General features: G+C 47.2%; 1 protein-coding gene across 1 annotated transcript in view; it reads left to right on the forward strand.

The window, feature by feature from the left end:
- The window catches only part of tjap1 (tight junction associated protein 1 (peripheral)), a 58,405-nt gene extending 41,867 nt beyond the window's left edge, over window positions 1–16,538 (forward strand). Inside the window, exon 7 of the mRNA XM_076286365.1 lies at window positions 9,514–16,538. Coding sequence (XP_076142480.1) covers window positions 9,514–11,148 — 1,635 coding nt within the window. The 3' untranslated portion in view covers window positions 11,149–16,538. The remainder of the gene's footprint in view (window positions 1–9,513) is intronic.
- Window positions 16,539–21,719: the final 5,181 nt, after the last annotated feature.

Below are 21,719 nucleotides of genomic sequence, written 5' to 3' on the forward strand. Positions count from 1 at the left end.
AGGGAGGGAGGGACAGACAGACAGAGAGAGGGGGGGGGGGGGAGACCAAATATGCGCTGGGTGCTTAAAGACAATGCTCAAGGGTGTGTGTGTGTGTGTGTGAGTGTGTGTGTGTGTGTGTGTGTGTGTGTGTGTGTGTGTGTGTGTGTGTGAGTGAGAGAGTTGAGACTTGTGTTGTTGTGTTCTTGTTGTTATTAGACTTCCTCACAGGACCAGGGGGGTATATACTCCAAGTATGTGGTTTAGTGGCAAACCTGGCTAAGTTAACTCAGACTAAGTGGCAAACCTGGCTAAGTTAACTCAGACTAAGTGGCAAACCTGGCTAAGTTAACTCAGAGTAAGTGGCAAACCTGGCTAAGTTAACTCAGAGTAAGTGGCAAACCTGGCTAAGTTAACTCAAAGTGGCAAACCTGGCTAAGTTAACTCAGAGTAAGTGGCAAACCTGGCTAAGTTAACTCAGAGTAAGTGGCAAACCTGGCTAAGTTAACTCAAAGTGGCAAACCTGGCTAAGTTAACTCAGACTAAGTGGCAAACCTCCTACAATAAGAGCCCTATGGCATTGTTTTGTTAGGAGAATGAAGTCATACAGCTCTTCTATTAGGAGGTTTACCACTTACTCTGAGTTAACTTACCCAGGTTTGTCGCTAAACCACGTACTTGGAATACCCCACAATACAACAGTGCGGAAGTCTAACAACCACAAGAAGCTAGCATTCACACACACAACTCCTGCAGAGTAGCAGCTAGCATTCACACACATGACTCCTCTAGTGTAGCGGCTACAGTAGCATTCACACACACAACTCCTGTAGTGAAGCGGCGAGCACTGTGTCTGTGTGTTTGTCTGTGTGTGTGGGTGTGTGTGGGTCATTTGTATGTTAACTGACGGCATTGTTGATCTCAGCATGGGTCTCCTGAGGCTAGAGTCTATCGTCCTCCTGTTTAGGAGACAGCTCATTGTCTCTCTCTCTCGCTTTCATACACACGCGCAGACACACACACACACACACACACACACACACACACACACACACACACACACACACACACACACACACACTGGAGTCTATTGTCCTCCTGTGTAAGAGACAGCTCATTGTCTCTCTTTCTCTTGCTCTCATACACACACGCACACACACACACATAGACACAGACAGTGGGCTGGTTATTTTTAGGAGGTCTATAATCTATCCATGTGATGGTGATTTCCTCCTGCTCTGAGCAATGGTCATCAGTCTCCAGGGTCCCAACATAGAGGAGAGGAGCAGAGTATGGCGCACAGATACACACTCTCACCCTTCTGCGTCTGTGTGTGTGTGAGTGTGTGTGTGTGTGGGACTGTGTGTGTGTGTGAGTTTTCAAATGGTCCTGAGAGGCTAGATCATGGCTGTAAGCGTACTGGATGGCCTCTCTAAGCGTACTGGATGGCCTCTCTAAGCGTACTGGATGGCCTCGTCTCTAAGCTTACTGGATGGCCTCTCGAATAGGGCTGCACGATATATCTAAAATCTATCGTTATCGCGATATCAACGCTTGCGATGGACATACCGCAAAGATGACTTAATTTTCGATAAATTTTGATAAATTATATTTTCTGTGCCGTGCGCATTCCATACAGTCTATGGTGTATTCACATTCTGAATGTCAAAATATTTTACCAAACCGATGCTGTCATGCAAGCCCGTCCCCTACCAGTTTAGGTGTGTGGTGTTTTAGGTGTTGAGGCGGGAGCTAAGTCGTGATGGCTGAAGATCGTCCCCTACCAGTTTAGGTGTGTGGTGTTTTAGGTGTTGAGGCGGGAGCTAAGTCGTGATGGCTGAAGATAGTGAGTCGAGCGAGGTTGGCTACACTTGGGTGAAGAGGAATTAATGACTAAAATGAAAAGCACGTCTGTTATATGGGAATATTTTGGTTTTATGAAGGATGACGTGTTACAAACACAGCGCCAAATGCGTCCTCCACCGTGTTAAAATAAACAATTTCTTTCGTTTTCGTTATATCAGAAGATATCTGTCTTTCACTGTCAGGCTTTTATTTCATGATTTGCATTTAGCAAAAGCCCCAGACAGCAGCAGAGAGGTAGTCAGGATTCGTTCTTTGTAAAAGTTGTTTAGCCTACTTCTTAGCCTGGACTGTGCGATTGCAGCCCAATTACTTTCACTTTCCGCTGTCCTCGTAGTCGGCATGCCGGTAGCCTAATAACGTGGGATGCGCAGCGTATGAGGTTACCTGTAACTGTCTGTAGACTGAGATGACCGCCGCGATATAGCTTAAGTAGCTTTTTTGCTAGGCCCATCGAAGGCTGGCAATGTGGAATATTCCACTGGTTGGTGCACAAGTGTTCAGATTGGCTGTCTATCCGTCTTTTACGAGGATTTTCTTGGAGCAGATCTTCCACACAACTTCGATAGCCTAGTCAGTAGGTCTCTTTCATCAGGCCATATAGGCTATTATCACCCGGAGAGAAGAAATACTCTTTTCTGATTGGCTGGCGGGTGGCCTTTAATTCTGAATAACAGGACACCGTTCCATATCAATGCTTATGAATGGTAACTATAACAACCATAGTAGGACGACGGTTGCAGCGCTCTAGAATCTTTTGGTTGCAGGCTTCCCAACAATGGAATCAACTGTAAACAAGCTAACTGTCCATGCTAAAGTTGTACAACAAGCTGAACTAGTGAGCTTCTTTTTAAACAGAACCGCGTGTTTACAGTGGCAACCGGGTGATAAGCGGGATAACGGCCTTCGAGGTGTGTCCAGTTATACGGAATTAATGGACTTGGGCGGAGGCAACTCCCCTCCGCTGCGCGTCGGCGAGTTTTTGCCCCTCGCCCTCGTCCATTAATTCCGTATAACAGGACACCTCGGCGGCCGTTATCCCTTACATAGCCTAGGCTACATAATATTTTATATTGTTTATGTAGAAAATTCTACATTTATTTCTGTAATTATACATTTACCCCCCCCCCCCCCCCAACCGTACAGTGCTAGCAGCAAGCAGAATGGAGAAAAACATTAAATATACTGCTCAAAAAAATTAGGGAGGGAACACTTCAATCATACACTGGATCGGTACTCAGACAGTGACACTGTTTGGTTCTGAGCACAAGTAAAACTTTTGAGGCGAGATTTTGCAAGAACTGTCAGACATTCTGTGAAAGTAGTTTGAGAATGGAGAAAAAGGTGGAAGGTTTCAAAAAATGTGTTTTAACAATTGTGGAAAACCTAAGTGTTCTCTTAATTTTTTTTAGCAGTATATTTAAATATCGCAAGTTATATCGTTATCGCAGTACTCAATAATGTTATCGCATATCGCATGTTTTCCTAATATCGTGCAGCCCTACTCTCTAAGCGTACTGGATGGCCTCCTCTCTAAGCGTACTGGATGGCCTCTCTAAGTGTACTGGATGGCCTCCTCTCTAAGTGTACTGGATGGCCTCCTCTCTAAGTGTACTGGATGGCCTCCTCTCTAAGTGTACTGGATGGCCTCCTCTCTCAGTGTACTGGATGGCCTCCTCTCTAAGCGTACTGGATGGCCTCCTCTCTCAGTGTACTGGATGGCCTCCTCTCTAAGCGTACTGGATGGCCTCCTCTCTAAGCGTACTGGATGGCCTCTCTCTAAGCGTACTGGATGGCCTCTTCTCTAAGCGTACTGGATGGCCTCTCTCTAAGCGTACTGGATGGCCTCTTCTCTAAGCGTACTGGATGGCCTCTCTCAGTGTACTGGATGGCCTCTCAGTGTACTGGATGGCCTCCTCTCTAAGCGTACTGGATGGCTTCTCTAAGGCTGCCCTCCCTTTCCATTGGTCAACCTTGAGCCTCATGCTGAGATTGGTCAGTAGTTCCCCTGTGCTAGTCAGTCACCGGGAGACATAACGATTAACCTTTATTGTGTAAGGTCGATATTCTCAAACAAGTATCAAGGTGTTTCATACAAAGGACTTGAAATCACACACACACACACACCATCTCAGTATCACACAAAGGACTTGAACAATAATGAGTTATTTTTAGACGTCCTCGTTAGGACAGATGAGAACAGACGCTGGGTTGCAAGAGCACGCCTGTGTGTGTGTGTGTGTGTGTGTGTGTGTGTGTGTGTGTGTGTGAGAGAGAGAGAGAGTCTGTGTGTGTGTGTGTGTGTGTGTGTGTGTGAGAGAGAGAGTCTGTGTGTGTGTGTGTCTGTGTGTGTGTGTGTGTGTGTGTGTGTGTGTGTTTATCTGTGTGTGTGTGTGTGTGTGTGTGTGTGTGTGGAGACAGTGAGAGGACAAACATAATCCCTGCTGACGGAGGCCAGTCATATTCAGAGGAGCAGACATAACCATGGTTACGGAGATGTCTTGTGTGAGTGTGTGTGTGTGTGTGTGTGTGAGAGAGAGAGAGTCTGTGTGTGTGTGTGTAAGTGTGTGTGAGAGAGAGAGAAAGAGTCTCTGTGTGTGTGTGTGTGATGTGAGCAGGCTGATGAGGCCCTAATGTCATTGATTTAGCCCAAATATTCCTGTCCTGAGGCTTGGATTTACAATGTGCCCAATTCAGATACGCTCTGATCTGGCCAAGATGCTCCTGTCCTGCAACTTGTTTGAAAATATGTCTGATTCAGACCCCCTCGTTGCTCTGAATGGACTCTGAGGCGATAGATCAGAACCTTCAGCTGCCAACTAGAACATTTTCAGACTCGGGGTCGGAGTTCAGCCGTGGGCCCAGTTGGTTAAGATTTAAGAATAAACAAATGCAGCATGTATATATACAGCTTCCAAATGTCTGGCTAGGAGACATTTTTGCTAGTGCTGGAAAAAGCCCTTTGTGTGTGAGTTGTTGTCGTCTTAAGCAGTGGATCAGTTCTGTGAGGAAGGAGAGAGAGAGAGAGACAGAAAGCTCAGACACTAAGCTCTTGATACAGTGTTGATTAAATGTTGATACAGTGTTGATGTAATGTTAGGCCTTCAGAGTTGATACAGTGTTGATGTAATGTTAGGCCTTCAGAGTTAATACAGTGTTGATGTAATGTTGATACAGTGTTGATGTAATGTTAGGCCTTCAGAGTTGATACAGTGTTGATGTAATGTTAGGCCTTCAGAGTTGATACAGTGTTGATGTAATGTTGATACAGTGTTGATGTAATGTTAGGCCTTCAGAGTTGATACAGTGTTGATGTAATGTTGATACAGTGTTGATGTAATGTTGATACAGTGTTGATGTAATGTTAGGCCTTCAGAGTTGCAGCTGAGGACAGGACAGGTAAAGCACAGACCCCTCACGGGGGTGCAGGTAGGGAGGGGGGCAGAGCTTTAGTGGGCAGTGAAGACCTTTAGAGCTGCAGATTATCCTCTCTGTGCCACCTCACCTAGTACACACTCAAATACACTCTCTCTCTCACACACACACACACACACACACACACACACACAGATGATTCAGGACAGCCCACTTCTCTGCTTGTGTTGCACTAAAAGCCATAAAAGTGACCCTCCACAGCACAGCCAGTCAGAAGTTGCTGTTTTGGGTTCTATGTGGATACAGATTATGAATGCTAAATTTTAATGTCTAAACTTTTGAGTTCGGATTATGAATGCTAAATTTTAACTACCACTACATAAATTATAATGTCTAAACTTTTGTATCATGAATGAATTTTCCAGAAATTCATACCAGTGGTTCCCAAACTTTTTTTCCCCGCGTACCACCACCTACATCCTGACTCGGCTCGCGTACCCCCACCATCCGACGCATAAAAACGTAACACATTCTTTTGACGGATTCCAGGCATCGTGTTTAATTAGCCGCCCTGTGCAACTGGTCTTTGAGCTCTCGCACTAAGTGTGAAGAACAACATTATCAAGAACAAAAAGAACATGGGCTTAAGATTTAAAAAAAAAAAATAATAATTTTGAACACCTTTCCGACATTGCCCTTTTCATCGCACACATCCCACAGTGTGGGCACCCCTGCCTTACCCCAGTACACACATCCCACAGTGTGGGCACCCCTGCCTTACCCCAGTACACACATCCCACAGTGTGGGCACCCCTGCCTTACCCCAGTACACACATCCCACAGTGTGGGCACCCCTGCCTTACCCCAGTACACACATCCCACAGTGTGGGCACCCCTGCCTTACCCCAGTACACACATCCCACAGTGTGGGCACCCCTGCCTTACCCCAGTACACACATCCCACAGTGTGGGCACCCCTGCCTTACCCCAGTACACACATCCCACAGTGTGGGCACCCCTGCCTTACCCCAGTACACACATCCCACAGTGTGGGCACCCCTGCCTTACCCCAGTACACACATCCCACAGTGTGGGCACCCCTGCCTTACCCCAGTACACACATCCCACAGTGTGGGCACCCCTGCCTTACCCCAGTACACACATCCCACAGTGTGGGCACCCCTGCCTTACCCCAGTACACACATCGCACAGTGTGGGCACCCCTGCCTTACCCCAGTACACACATCGCACCCGTTCCACTGCCCCAGTACACACATCGCACACGTTCCACTGCCCCAGTACACACATCGCACACGTTCCACTGTGTGGGCACCCCTGCCTTACCCCAGTACACACATCGCACACGTTCCACTGCGTGGGCACACCTGCCTTACCCCAGTACACACTTAGGGACATATTTCTATTTCTCTGTCGAGGCGGTAGGGGAGTGTTTTTTGTTGTTTTTTTATTTCGCTTTGAATGTGGGAGTTGTCCAGTGAGAGTTCAGCTGATCTGATCTGACCTGGGTCTGGCTTTGGACCTGAGATGGACATCGGATGGCTGTGAGCTTTGGATGTCATTGCACATGCATAAACGTAGCCCTCTGGGAAAATCTGTGTGTGTGTGTGTGTGAGAGAGTGTGTGTGACATGCATGTGTGTGTGTGTGTGGTTGTGTGTGTATGTGATTGAGTGTGTGTGTGCGGCCCCCCTGCGCCCTCGTACAGGAAGTGATCACATGACCATAGCATCGATCCTCCCTCTGCACCCTTGTACAGGAAGTGATCACATGACCATAGCATCGATCCTCCCTCTGCACCCTTGTACAGGAAGTGATCACATGACCATAGCATCGATCCTCCCCCTGCCCACGCACAGGAAGTGGTCACATGACCATAGCATCGATCCTCCCCTGCGCCCGTGCACAGGAAGTAAGCGGCAGGCCTTGCCCCCAGGACGTCCCAGCGAAATGCCTGGCCACAGTCACTAGCCTCCATTGCCCTTTTTCCACCAATCAATGGCCAGGGACCCTCCCTCCTCCCCTCAGCCAATCAGGCGCCGCCAAGCCAAGCGCTCATGAGCCCCCAGACGCGTGTCCTTTACTCTCTCTCTCTCTCCCTTCTCTCTCTCTCTCTCTCTCTTTCTCTCTCTCTCTCTCTCTCTCTCGTTTTCTTTTTTGCCTCTCCTCGAGCAGTAGTCTCGTTTTGAGGTGAGCTTTTTCTTTTCTAACCTCCCCCGACCCCCAGACCCCTGAACTCTGACCCCCACGCCCAACCCACCAGGGCGAGGTGAGCTCATACTCCAGCCGGCTCTGATCCTGGATCCAGCCAGAACTGAGCCAGAACTGAGCCAGAACCCACAGTCTGGGCTCCACTGAGGCCTGCCCAGCAGAATGCCCCCTCTCCTCTTCCTCTCCTCTCCTCCTCTCCTCCCCCCATCTCTCCGCTCCTCTCCTCCTCCGATCTCTCGCTCCCTCTGGCCCCAATGAGTCTCTCTCTGTATGCTAGTTGGGTGATGCTAAAAAAGTTAAAGTTCCGTTCAGTAACATCTCTGGACGCACTGGAAGTCCAAAAGAGTGTAGTCCACAGCCTGAGCTACACGGCCCTTTCAACGACTAGTAACCTCTAATCCTGACATCCTGACATTAACCATCTAAACAACTAGTAACCTCTAATCCTGACATCCTGACATTTAACCATCTAAACGACTAGTAACCTCTAATCCTGACATTTAACCATCTAAACGACTAGTAACCTCTAATCCTGACATTAACCATCTAAACGACTAGTAACCTCTAATCCTGACATCCTGACATTTACCATCTAAACGACTAGTAACCTCTAATCCTGACATTTAAGCATCTAAACAACTAGTAACCTCTAATCCTGACATTAACCATCTAAACAACTAGTAACCTCTAATCCTGACATCCTGACATTTACCATCTAAACGACTAGTAACCTCTAATCCTGACATTTAAGCATCTAAACAACTAGTAACCTCTAATCCTGACATTTAACCATCTAAACAACTAGTAACCTCTAATCCTGACATTTAACCATCTAATGGTCTGAATTAGGAATTATAGCTCTAATCCTGACATCCTGACATTTACCATCTAAACGACTAGTAACCTCTAATCCTGACATTTAACCATCTAAACAACTAGTAACCTCTAATCCTGACATTTAACCATCTAAACGACTAGTAACCTCTAATCCTGACATTTAACCATCTAATGGTCTGAATTAGGAATTATACCTCTAATCCTGACATCCTGACATTTACCATCTAAACGACTAGTAACCTCTAATCCTGACATTTAAGCATCTAAACGACTAGTAACCTCTAATCCTGACATTTAAGCATCTAAACAACTAGTAACCTCTAATCCTGACATTAACCATCTAAACAACTAGTAACCTCTAATCCTGACATTTAACCATCTAATGGTCTGAATTAGGAATTATACCTCTAATCCTGACATTTAACCATCTAAACAACTAGTAACCTCTAATCCTGACATTTAACCATCTAAACAACTAGTAACCTCTATTCCTGACATTTAACCATCTAAACGACTAGTAACCTCTAATCCTGACATTTAACCATCTAAACAACTAGTAACCTCTAATCCTGACATTAACCATCTAATGGTCTGAATTAGGAATTATATGATATTGTATTGCATTGTGCTTCACATCCAAGATGCTATAGCATTAGTTCACATAAGCAGACATAATGAGAATGAATTAACATTTTTGGCTGTAGTTAATGCTTTGTTAATATTAACTACCATGTGTAATAAATGTTACTTAAGGGAACTTTAATTTGAAGTGTTACTGCTGTTAGAAATCTGCTCCTGAGACTGATTCTGAGCATCTGAAGTTCTGCCAGCAAAAAGCCCATTCCTGCCTCTACACGCCTGCTAGTCTGCATGCAAACTGTGTCACTGTTACCGTGTTGCTGTTAGTAGTTTGTTATGTTACATTTGTCAATTAATTTTAAAGTGAGCCAATGTTTTTAACATCCAATTTAAACTCAATGTATTAGACAAAGCTCAGTCTAGTTCAAGTCAGTGTATTAGACAAACCTCAGTCTAGTTCAAGGTGAGCAGCTCTACTGGATCTTCTTTCCTGTGTCTCTGGCTGCGCTTACACCCTTACACGTCTCCTTGTGTGTGTGTGTGTGTGTGTGTGTGTGTTTTCGCTTGTGAAACCTGTCACGTGTGTGTGTGTGTGTGTGTGTGTGTGTGTGTGTGTGTGTGTGTGTCTGTGTCCCTCTCTTCTGTGTTGCAGTTGCCTTACGAGCTCCAGGAGATGGTGAACAAGCACATGAAGAGCTCGCTGCCAGACCATGTGCAGGGCGGTCAGGGGGCTCAGGGTCAGCAGGACTCCGACACTCTCAGCCTGACCCCGGCCGACGTGGTGCCCACGTCCGTCATCGCCCGCGTGCTGGAGAAGCCCGAGCCGCTCGTGCTGAACTCGGCCCAGTCCAGCAGCGGCGCCGGCCGGCCCGTGGCCGAGGACGTGTTCGTGCACGTGGACATGACCGGGCCCGGCGGCGACCGGGGCCAACGCGGCGGCTACGAGAACGGAGGGCCGGGGCACGCAGCAGGGCGCCCCCCGCAGGCGGTCGGCGGGAGCGCAGCGCAGCAGCTGAACGGGTCGTGCCGGCGGCAGGGCAGTCTGGACGGTCCGGCGCCGGGCGGCGCAGAGGACGCGGGGGGGGCGGCGGCGTTCGAGAAGCTGAATCCGTACCCGGCGCCCCTCCCCCCCGCCCACGCGCTCTACCCGGGCCGCAAGGTCATCGAGTTCTCGTCGGACGACAAGGTGAAGATCCCGAAGAACAGCCCGCTGCCCAACTGCACGTACGCCACGCGGCAGGCCATCTCCCTCAGCCTGGTGCAGAGCGAGGAGGAGGCGGCCAGCGAACGCCAGCGTCCCTCTCCGGGCAGCCCGGCCGGCTCCGAGGGGGGGTGGCGCTCGGGGGCGTCCTCCTCGTCTGGTGGGGGCAGCAGCGGTCACCCCTCCTCCTCCTCTCACCACCACCAGCGCCACCACCGCGGGCACCAGGCGGGCACCCCTCCGCACGCCGACCCCGCCGACCCCCCGTCCAGCCAGTCCAGCCCCTTCAGCAGCCCTCCGCAGCCCCCCAGTGCCTTTGCCAGCTCGGCCAGCTCCGAGGAGGACCTGCTGGCCAACTGGCAGCGCATGTTCGTGGAGAGGATGGCGCCGGCGTCCGAGGGCACGCTGGTCAACCGCACGGCCTTCAGCAGCGAGACGGCCGCGGCTCTCCAGCACAGCGCCGGCGGTGGACGACCGCACCCCCACCCCCACCCCCAGGCACTCGGCCCCAGCGTGCCCAGCAGAGGCAGCTCCCGCGGGGCCTACTCTGACGGGGAGGAGGGGTCCTCCACACGGAGCTGGACGGCCAGCCGCGAGTCGAGTCTGGACACTGACACGGGCAGCCTGGCGGACCTCCAGTCCAGGAGGGGGCATTACGGAGCGGACTTCTCTCAGGAGGAGAGCGAGCGGCTGCTGATGGGGCTGGACCCGCTGGAGGGGGACGACGGCGGCAGCGGAGACACGGCCGTCACCCTGGAGACCGTCGCCCTGGAGACCGGCCCGCCGATGAGCGTCACGGGCGAGCGCCAGGACTTCCTGGACGAGGACGAGGAGGCGGGGTCTGTGGGCAGCTCTGGAGAGGAGCGCGATGTCCTGCCGCAGGACTTCCCCCCGCTGCCCGCGCGCGTACTGGCCGGCCTGGAGGACTACGCTGCCCAGACGCCCCCCCCTGCACCCCCCCATGCCGGCCTCTCCGTCGGACCCCCCGCACGGCCCCTCAAGAGCCCCAAGAGGATGGGCGTCCACCACCTGCACCGCAAGGACAGCCTGACCCGCGCGCAGGAGCACGGCAACCTCCTGGACTAGCGGCCCCAGGACCCCCTCGCTCTCTCTCTCTCTTTCTCTCTCTCTCTCTCTCTGTCTCTCTCTCTTTCTCTCTCTCTCTGTCTCTCTTTCTCTTTCTCTGTCTCTCTCTCTCTTTCTCTTTCTCTCTCTCTCTCTTTCCACTGGGCTCTTGGGTGACCCTTGGCCTGGTCAAGGAGACAGGTGGAGGGAGAGAGGCCGGACTCTGTGTGCGTCTGCGGCGCTTTGGCCTGGCGCTGTTTCAGGACTTCAACAGAGAGAGCTCGCCTGTTGTCACACTGTCACCGTCCCTGCTGACGGAGGGGGAACCTGCTAGAACTGTGGGTTCCGTTTGCTTTGAGGGTCTGGAATACAGGCCGTCTCTGCACATCTCTCCTGGAGCCCTGTGTGTGTGCGTGTGTGTGTGTGTGGTCAGTCTCTCTCCAGGACCCGCCCCAGGATATAGCCATATGAAGCACGCACTGTGCTGCTATCATCGGACACTCTGCGCGTTAAACGCCTGTAAGGTCAACGTCATGACGTCAGTTAGACCAACTCTAAGCTGCAACATGACGGACATGACGTCAGTTAGACCAACTGTAAGCAGCAACATGACGTCAGTTAGACCAACTGTAAGCAGCAACATGACGTCAGTTAGACCAACTGTAAGCAGCAACATGACGTCAGTTAGACCAACTGTAAGCAGCAACATGACGTCAGTTAGACCAACTGTAAGCAGCAACATGACGTCAGTTAGACCAACTGTAAGCAGCAACATGAGGGACGTGAGGAACTCTAAGCTGTTGGGCTGACGTCTGTGGATTACACACTCTGTTGCTGTTTTCTTCTTCTGGGCTTCTGTTTATAGACACATGGTCATGTGCGCACCCAAACACCTCACACACACTCACACACACACACACACGCAAACACACACTCACACACACCCCCCACACACACACATACATACACACACCTCTCTGACATGGGAGGACCTCACACCACACCTGAGAGCTACCGACAGGAGAGTGCGTGCGTGCGTGCGTGCCAGTGTGTGTGTGTGGAGGGTTTGGGGAGAGTTTTAATTGCTACAGTGCCTGGCCCTCGTGTTGTGTGTTTGTGTGTGTGTGTGTGTGTGTGTGTGTGTGTGTGTGTGCTCTCTCTCCCAAACTCCCTTTAAAGGCAGCGCGGCCCAACCAACAGCACTTCAACACTCTGGGTGTGTGTGTGTGTGTGTGTGTGTGTGTGTGTGTGTGGCATCCACGCCCTTTAAACACGGACCAGTGCAGTGGCCTCTGCTGACACGCTGCAGGAAGCCCTGTTCCTCCACCAGGTTCCGCTGACCACACCCCCTGTAGCTCAACCCCGCCCACGACACTCCACCTGGCCCTTGGCCACACCCCCCTCAGCACCTGCAAACCACCTGCTGGTTTTAGGAGTTCTGTTTTAATCACCCAGTTATCTGTTTTAGATTCTTTTTTTGTTTGTTTTTTTTATTCTAGGATGTTATTAATTGATTGATTGATTGATTGATATTTTGTCTGTTTAATCAAAATATTACAGAGATCTGAAAGCAGACTTCCCTTATAAAGTAGACAGACACATGAATGGCCACACTAAGGAATGTTCTAGAATCGCGTGTGTGTGTGTGTGTGAGAGAGAGAGAGAGAGAGAGAGTGAGTAGCGTATTACACCAAGCTAACCTCAGCCCACACGGGTACTCACACACACTGGCACACACACACACACACTGGCACACACACACACACTGGCACACAACACACACACTGGCACACACACACACACTGGCACACACACACAAAGCATCCAGCCTCTCGGCCCCCCCTCAGGACACTGTGCACCCCCCACCCTGATTGTAGAGCACTCTGTTAACCCCCCCACCCTGATTGTAGACATGTGATTCACGTGGCGTTCAGAGTGACAGGGCTCGGCTCCCGCCAATCAACAGGATTAAGACTGAAAGAGGCAGAAAGAATCGGAATGTAAAAACTGTGCCACCAATCAGAATCACTGTGCTTCTCCTGCTCAGATGTGTGTGTGTGTGTGTGTGTGTGTGTGTGTGTGACAGGCTCACATTCAGAGAATTGAGGCATTAGATTTGAAAATAAAATAATAACAATAAAAAAAAATGACGACACCAAAATAGAACCCAGAAGAAAGCAGGCAGTTCTGTTCTGGATCAACGCTGATGTAAGCCCTCTGGCGTACCCAATCGCAGGCCTGACGCCGTCACGGATGCTGCAGCGTTCATCCTCACGTCTGTGTGTCTGTCTGCTGCTCCACATGCCGTCTGGCACAAGGGAGACCGTATGGACCCTCACCTGGAATGCTTTTTAAAACCACATTGCTGTTTTTATTTGATTTGATTTGTTCATTATAAGTTGAAGTTTTGTGTTCTCTAATCAGCCTAAGCCCGGTGGCAAGAACTGTGTGTGTGTGTGTGTGTGTGTGAGACAGGGGGTGTGATCTATGATGTGTGTTTCTATGGTCTTTATAGTTTAAAAACTAGGAAAGACACCCCCCCCTTCATGTTTGTCAAATGCGCAGTCGCCCGGACAGCTGATTGGTCTATATGCATTATGCTCTTAAAGCTGATTGGTCTATATGCATTATGCTTTTAAAGTAACAATGTCATTTCTGTTCACTGTTGTTATACCATTTGATGCTATTTGATTTCCATGATAATTATGAAGTTGTTTGAGAATGTTTTTCTGTCTGATCAAAAGGAAAGGAGCTCAGAGATCCCCACGCTACACACTACGCTACATTACGCTACATTACGCTACGCTATGCTACGCTACACTACGCTACATTACACTACGCTACGATACACTACACTACGCTACACTACACTACGCTACGCTACATTACACTACACTACGCTACACTACGCTACGCTACGCTACACTACACTACTCTACACTACGCTACATTACACTACACTCCGCTAGGCTATGCTACGCTACACTACGCTACTCTACACTACGCTACTCTACACTACGCTACACTACACTCCGCTACGCCCTCCCTCCCATCTCAGTGTGTGTGCTGGGTCAGTGTGTGTGCTGGGTCAGTGTGTGTGCTGGGTCAGTGTGTGTCCTGGGTCTCTCACTAACCACCTCGGCGTCACACAGACGTGGCTCAGACTGCGTGGTCAGGGGACGTGCGCTTCAGACGAGGCCACATGGTACATATCAACAGCCGCACCAGACAGCTCGTCCCTCCACACTTCCACACCCAAGTGGAATGTAGCCTTGCGCTCGGAATGTTCCGGAAGAGCCGCAGCCAGTCCGGTCGTAGTCGTGGCTCCGTGGTGGATCAGGGTGGCGGTTATAAAAGGCTCTCTGCGTAACCACGCCAACAGGGTTCTCCTACTCCGCACTCCGGCCCCAGTGAATAATTCAGTGACATCTTCTCTGGTTGCGTCTCAGAGATGTTCCGTTGCACACTTCCTCTCCTCTTCTCCCAGCTCCCTCCATCCCTCCATCCCTCCAGCTCCATTGATCTGTCTCTTCCGACATAACTGTAGTTCTAATAGTCCATAATTAATAGTGGAGCGAATGATTCATATTTTATTACGCTCAAATGGGACAAAGAAAGAAAGGGAGGGGGGGGGGGGCTGGAAGTGGACTGTCGTGGACGTGAATGTAGATCCGTTCCATTCTGAATATTTCATGACCTCATCAAATGTGATGTCGACAAGGTTCCGTGCAAACAGGAGGGGGGAGTAGAAGAGGAATGAACGAGAGAATAGAGAGAAGAAAGGAAAGAAGAGATGTTTCACTCTGAGATGAGATGGGCCGGGTGTATAAATAGCCCTGGACATCTGCTGGCCTGCAACTTTAATAAGTCACACACACACACACACTCTCTGTTCATAATGGAGCGGCTCATCGAGTGTCACTCATGTCCATCACAACCTGCTCAGGTACGGGCAGCTCAGCGGAGTGGACCAGATGAGCATTCTAAAAGACATTTCCTTTAAGACGAGCATTCTAAAAGACATTACATTTCCTTTAAGACGAGCATTCTAAAAGACATTTCCTTTTTTCCTTTAAGACGAGCATTCTAAAAGACATTTCCTTTAACATCAGTCAGCTGGTGAAATACTTCAAGTAACTGCCCTTTGATAGACACCCTCAGGATGGATTGCCCATCCTCTACTCCGCCCTTCCCCCACTCCTTTCACGCGTGCTCAATCTGACATATACATACATGTATATATATATATATATATATACACACACACACTTCCACGCATGCTCAATCTGGCACACACACACACACTTCCACGCATGCTCAATCTGGCACACACACACACACTCCTACACGTGCTCAATCTGGCACACACACACACTCTTACACATGCTCAATCTGGCACACACACACACACTTCCACGCATGCTCAATCTGACACACACACACACACTCCTACACGTGCTCAATCTGACATTTCTGCTAAGGACCATCATGCCAGGACGCGGCTGTTAGATGAATGAGCAGCAGGCATCCTCACGCGTTGGACACTTTTAATTTGTCTTCTGATCCATCTGTCTGCTGTGATCAATCATGGCCACATCCCCAATTACCCACAACCCCCCTCCACTTCGAGATAACAGCATGTCTGCTTCACATGAAGTCATTTATCAGCATTGGTGTGTGTGTGTGTGTGTACGCTCTTTAGTATAGTGGCCCCACCTCAGCCAACATTGGTGTGTGTGTGTGTGTACGCTCTTTAGTATAGTGGCCCCACCTCAACCAACAGCAGTCTGATGATGGGATCTGTTGTTGCAAGGAAGAGAGCCGATTGATGACTGAGTTTCCTGAGATAAGAAGTGTGTGATTAGAAGTGTGTGTTTAGAAGTGTGCGTTTATTCTCATACGCCTTTGATGAGGGTTTTTTTGAATGCATCTAGTTTCTTTTGATGCCGTGCCGTCAGAATTGGCCCAGCGGTTTGAATGTCCGCATCTTGAGGATGTGCCGTGTAAACGTATTCAGCCCAGTCGGAGCGTTTGATTGTCCTTGGGTCGTTTCAGTCACCACTGTCGCCACGTTTCCACACACACACTCTCTCTTTGTCCTGTCATGCGAGTCTGGCCCAAGGTGTAAGAATAGCACACTGGTGCTTCTCTGAGCGAATGCTCCTCACCCCCCCCCCCCCATTCTATCCCATCATGCACCTGATGAACCTAGCGTTCTCCTGCAGAGCCAGTCTGCAGTCATAGTCTTACTGCTCTACCATGTGTGATTAATTATCTTTTTTTTCCTGTCAAGAAACAAAAAAAAAAACTTTAAATCTGAAAATTAAAAAAAAAGACTGTTATACCTGGACTAATTTTATTTTCTCAATTTGTAAACTGATGTATATTTTAAAAAAAACAAATAAACTATTTTAAACTTTAAATGTCTTAATCCATTTGATCTTTGTGATTTGTTTACTTTATGATTAGGGCTGTTTGCATGTATAGTGCTGCCCTCTTCAGGCATTTAGTGTTTTTGTTTTCCACATTGCCATTTACCCAAATCTAGCCCAAGGATAGAGCTAGAGCTGTAATTGAGCTTAATTGGTACTTATTGTCATCTAACAGTAGACCACAATTCCAGACAAAGTCACTGTACCATTCAGTAACACTTGCCGTTTACATTTGTAATTAAATGACTAGAAAGGCTTTTAACCTGGCATGCCCCGGTTACGGAGAGCCGGATCACTCCCTATTGGGGGACTATGGAGCTAGACGGCTAAATGTGTCTCTTTTACCTGGTTGTCCTTGAAAAATCGAAGATTGGATTGTGGTTTCTGCAAGATCAATATGGATTATAGGTAAAAATTTAATGAACGAGTACTTACGTCCTTTCGATTTCTTACAGGTTGGGTCGTTGTTGCCCACAACTCACTAGCTTTCTGCTAATGAATGACGTCATTGACGCATTTGAAAGGCTTTTTAGAACAAATAAGTGACTCAACAAATATAATACTCAGCGGTGTGTATTTTCTCTGCCCTCTCTTTCGCATGCAACATTCACATTTCTGGCCAAAAAATTATATCCCGAGAAAAGTGGATTTGAGGGGTACAGCTCCATAGCCCTCCATTCATTCTGCACTTATTCGTGAGCGCCCTCATGTGGAACCAGAATTGGAACTGCAACCAGTTCAGAAACCGGAAGCTTCCCGAGAGTGGCGGTTCTCCCCTTATTAGACATTCTCTGCTGTAACTCTCCAACAGTGGTTCTTATGGAATGTTTTGCCTCTCTTGCCATCCTCCATACCGTACATGGGGGCAAGATAACCATGGGTCTTTGTCCAAGCATGTTTGTCACATTTTCAGTTAACCTTTTAATTAATGTTTTAGCCTGTTACCTCTTGTTTAAGTGGGGAATAGAGACATGACAGGTGGGGAGCGATGAACAGGAGGACATTTGTATTTTTGTGCCTTTCTTTAACCCTCATGTTATCCTTGGGGTCAATTTGAAGGGTACAACAGAGTTAGCATGACATTTGTACAATAATTTGTTTTCAATGTCCTGTACAAATATTTTGTACATTGATGTTCCTTGGGGTCAGTTTGACCCCAGCTGTATGAAACATAGGATACATGAATATTTGACACATTATGGATATTATTATTTGAATAGTATGAGAACATACTGTTGTTATTATTATTATTATTATTACATACACAAGTACATATTACATATGTCATTTTGGCAGGACTGTATAAGTCAAAAGGGGAAGCAACAGCAAGCCTTTGGGCTGCTGACACTGGATGGGCAATATTGCCAGCCAGGGTTCCAAGGTTCATAAAGGGGTGTGGGGGGGTGGGAATGTTTTGTAGGGCTTTTGATGGTGGTTATTACAGTCTTGTTAAGTACCTGTCACAAAAAAACTGGGTAACAATATTAATTATAATCATTTTCTGAGGGTTTATTTAGCTGGGGTCAAATTGACCCCAAGGATAAAGAGTGTCGGTAAGATTTGAGGATAACACAAGGGTTAATAATGCATTTATTTTTTCACAATGAAGGTCATAGATCCAAAACAAAATAGGCACACACAAACATAAGAGTCATAAACAGACCGACATATGAATCAAAATAACATCTGATCCAGTGGACTATATACAGGAAATGTTATGTGGAACCAAAATGGTGGGAAAAAAGTATTTCAAACATTTCCATTTTGCCGGGTTGATGGCGTCAGGTGTGGCTTGAAAATTCCTGCACCTCCAAAGTGGGTAGTGACAGAAAAAGTTTGAGAACCACTGATATACAGTAAGCCTTTTATTGTCAGTATACATTTTGGGTAACCAAAGATCCTATGAGAAGTCTCCATATGGCATTTTGCAAAATACATGGACATACAAATAATTGAGTAAACTACTCATCTTTTCTTTTATATTGATACTTTTACACACAGCTTCACAAGACCTGTTGTTGGGCTCAGTTGTGTTTCTCAAGTGAGGGATGAAATGGATTCATAGATGTTTGTAACCCGGGAGAAAGAAAAAACAATATCCGGTAACACTTTACTTGACAGTATCGACATATAAATGACATGACACTGTCATGAACACATGAACTCTAACCCTAACTTGTTATGACAAAAACCGAATGACAATGACAAAAGCATTATGTCATGAATGTTTATGACTTGTTTATGACACGTTCATGACAGTGTCATGTCACTCTTATGTCAATACAGTAAAGTGTAACCCAATATCCTAGCCTCTGTAACTCGGTGCCAGTACTTGGGTCTCAGCTTTCTAAAGAGGTCAAGCATTTGATGGAACAGAGTCCTCGGAAGTAGGCACAGCGCAATTTAGCCTCTGTGTAACTTTATTTTCATATATTAGTGAAAAAGAAAGTCATGAACTACTTCTGAAAGATTACAGACACTGATTAATTTAAAGTAGTTGGATATAAATAGGAAAATGCATGCTTCTGTGATATTTTGCATATAAGATTGTCTAGGGGTGGCAATAATTGTGGATTGTTTTTTTCCTTATTGTTTTCATTGTGATTACAATAAATCACCAAAATATTATTCTTTTATGCCTGTTTTTTAGTAAACTTTGCCAAAGGTGCAAATAATGTCTTCACCATCAGCAGGCCAATTAGCACAAGTTCAGTGTGTAGATGCATTTCCTGTTTTTGTTCATTATTACCTCTGTCCAGCTGTAGCATCTGGTTGTGACTCGTGAGATGTGAGTTTCTCCTGGTTGTGACTCGTGAGATGTGAGCAGTGCTGGGAACGTTACTTTAAAAAAGTAATTAGTTATAGTTACTCACTACATGTTCCAAAAAGTAACTGAGTTAGTAACTGAATTACTCTATGATAAGAGTAACTTGTTACCAGGGAAAGTAACTATTTGCGTTACTGTTAAAAAAAAAAGTTGCTATATGTCAAAGAATTTGGATTTTTTGAGCAATTTTGAAAAGCCAGTTGAAATTAGTAGAACAGACAGGTGTTTGTAGGCTACATAACTTTCGATATTTATTAGATAGATAGATAGATAGATAGATACTTTATTGATCCCCAAGGGAAAATTGTACATCGACAGACCTACGGTTGACTTCAGCCTGTGTCATAGGTTTTTGTTGTGAGGCAGAAAGATCTAGCTTTTGCTGCTTGGAGGACTTTGCTCCGAGTCCTTCTTTGCTAGTGGATGGCGAGCTATCATCTCTGGTGGAGGGGGGCTATCGGTGTTTTTGGCCACTACCGTGTGTGAGATGCCTCATTAAATTAGAGTTGCTTACAACGGATGTCGACAAAGTCTTCGCTCCTGGACATAATGTACACATTACATGCACGTTCTTGCCTTTGACCACAATGAATTTGAAGTAGTGCTTATATCTCCACCTTGAAAATGCCAACTTTTCATCGGATTGCTCCTGACCTCTGCTGTTTCATCGAATCTCTACTTTAGCTGTTGCGTGTGTGTGGCGTGTGTGCTGGAAAGTGTGTAAAAACACTGGCTCTGATTGGCTATCATGAAACATGACTCTGCCTTAGCCAATCCTAATCGCTTACGTCGTTATTAACCCACCTCCTCTGGTGGGCAGATTGGCCTACACACTTCTGCCATATAGTTTCCACTGGATTTTTTGATTGTCGGTGCCGTTTAAGTAGTATACTATAGACTATACTACTCAAACGGCACCGAAAATAAAAAAAATCCAGTGGAAACTAGATGGCAGAAGTGTGTAGGCCAATCTGCCCAGCAGCTTTTTCTACTTTGTCACCTACAGAGTTTGACAGGTACGATCTTTCAAAACGCCATGTTATTTCCCATAGACAATCCACGCCCGGAAGTTGGATGGATACGGAAGTTAGGAGGCGGGATATATTCTGGAGAGGTCTCTACCTGTGAGCCAGGGGTGCGTTCGGATTACACAGTTTATTCAATCAATGCAAAGTAAGTAACGCACCGCATTTAACGTCCAGTAACGTTAACGGCGTTGTAACGTTGTAAAAAGTAATTAATTAGATTACTCCGTTATTGACAAATTAACGCCGTTAGTAACGCCGTTATACTTAAACGCCGTTACTCCCAACACTGGATGTGAGCTTCTCCTGGTTGTGACTCGTGAGATGTGAGCTCATGTCCTGCATTGTGACGGAGCTCTTCGGTCTCTAGCCACACTAATAAGTCATGGCAGCCAGAATCGTCAGGAGTCCATTTTTATGGTCAAAATGTAACCATTTTGTACAGCCACCTTTGCAATACCAACCTGGTAATACCTTTTAAGTCAATATGGATTCATTTATTTTTTCCTTTATTTAACCAGGGGGGTCATATTGAGACTCCAGTCTCTTTTTCAAATTTTAAATTTCATTAGATAAGTATGGCAGCCTTAGCAATCCTGTGATTAGCATCTTTTCCGTCTTTTCATTAAAAGCACAGTATTGTGTCTGGTAAGACTGTCCCCTGGTGGCTGCACTCTGCACAGATATACTGGAGATGTAAAGAGAGACCCGCTGCCAACTGTGTCTTGTGACTCAGCAGGTTCTGTGTTGCGTCCAGAAACAATCTTGTTCGGCACAAAGTGGCAGGCTGACCGCTGAGCTCCTGCCACTAGCACTCAGAGCAGCAGTATCCTGACTGCTCTCATTGCAACATCCTCACAGCACACTGAAATGCGTGGAACACTTTATTCCACGTTCTGACCAGCAAGTGCGCCAAACTGGCCTTTCTCTCTGGATCAAATGTATCGGACATTCTTATTCGTAAGTTATCCTAAAAAGATTACTGGTAAACTAGGCAATGTAGACCACCTGACCTGAACACTGACAAGAAGCTGCTACTTACAGCATTACTGAGCCCAAGAGCAGAAGGCCTAACATTGGATATGAGAGTTTAGCGTAACGCTGAATTAGATGCAAAAGTCAACAGTGAGCCTCGTCAGGCTGTGACTATTTGAAGAAGTCATCAGTGTAAAATCGCAGCTACATCAAGAGTCTGTTCCGTGCCCGGCTTGAGTTTAATGATATTTTAATCACTCTTGAGTCTATTTGCACACTTATCAGTGATCGCTATCAAGAGGATAAAAGTGGGTGGCCAAAAACAGAAAACCC

Source organism: Alosa pseudoharengus, unplaced genomic scaffold (assembly GCF_046254945.1).
Source record: "Alosa pseudoharengus isolate Yale_2024_CS ecotype anadromous, Long Island Sound unplaced genomic scaffold, YU_APseudo_1.1 YU_APseudo_1.1_scf_15, whole genome shotgun sequence".
NCBI lineage: Eukaryota > Metazoa > Chordata > Actinopteri > Clupeiformes > Clupeidae > Alosa > Alosa pseudoharengus.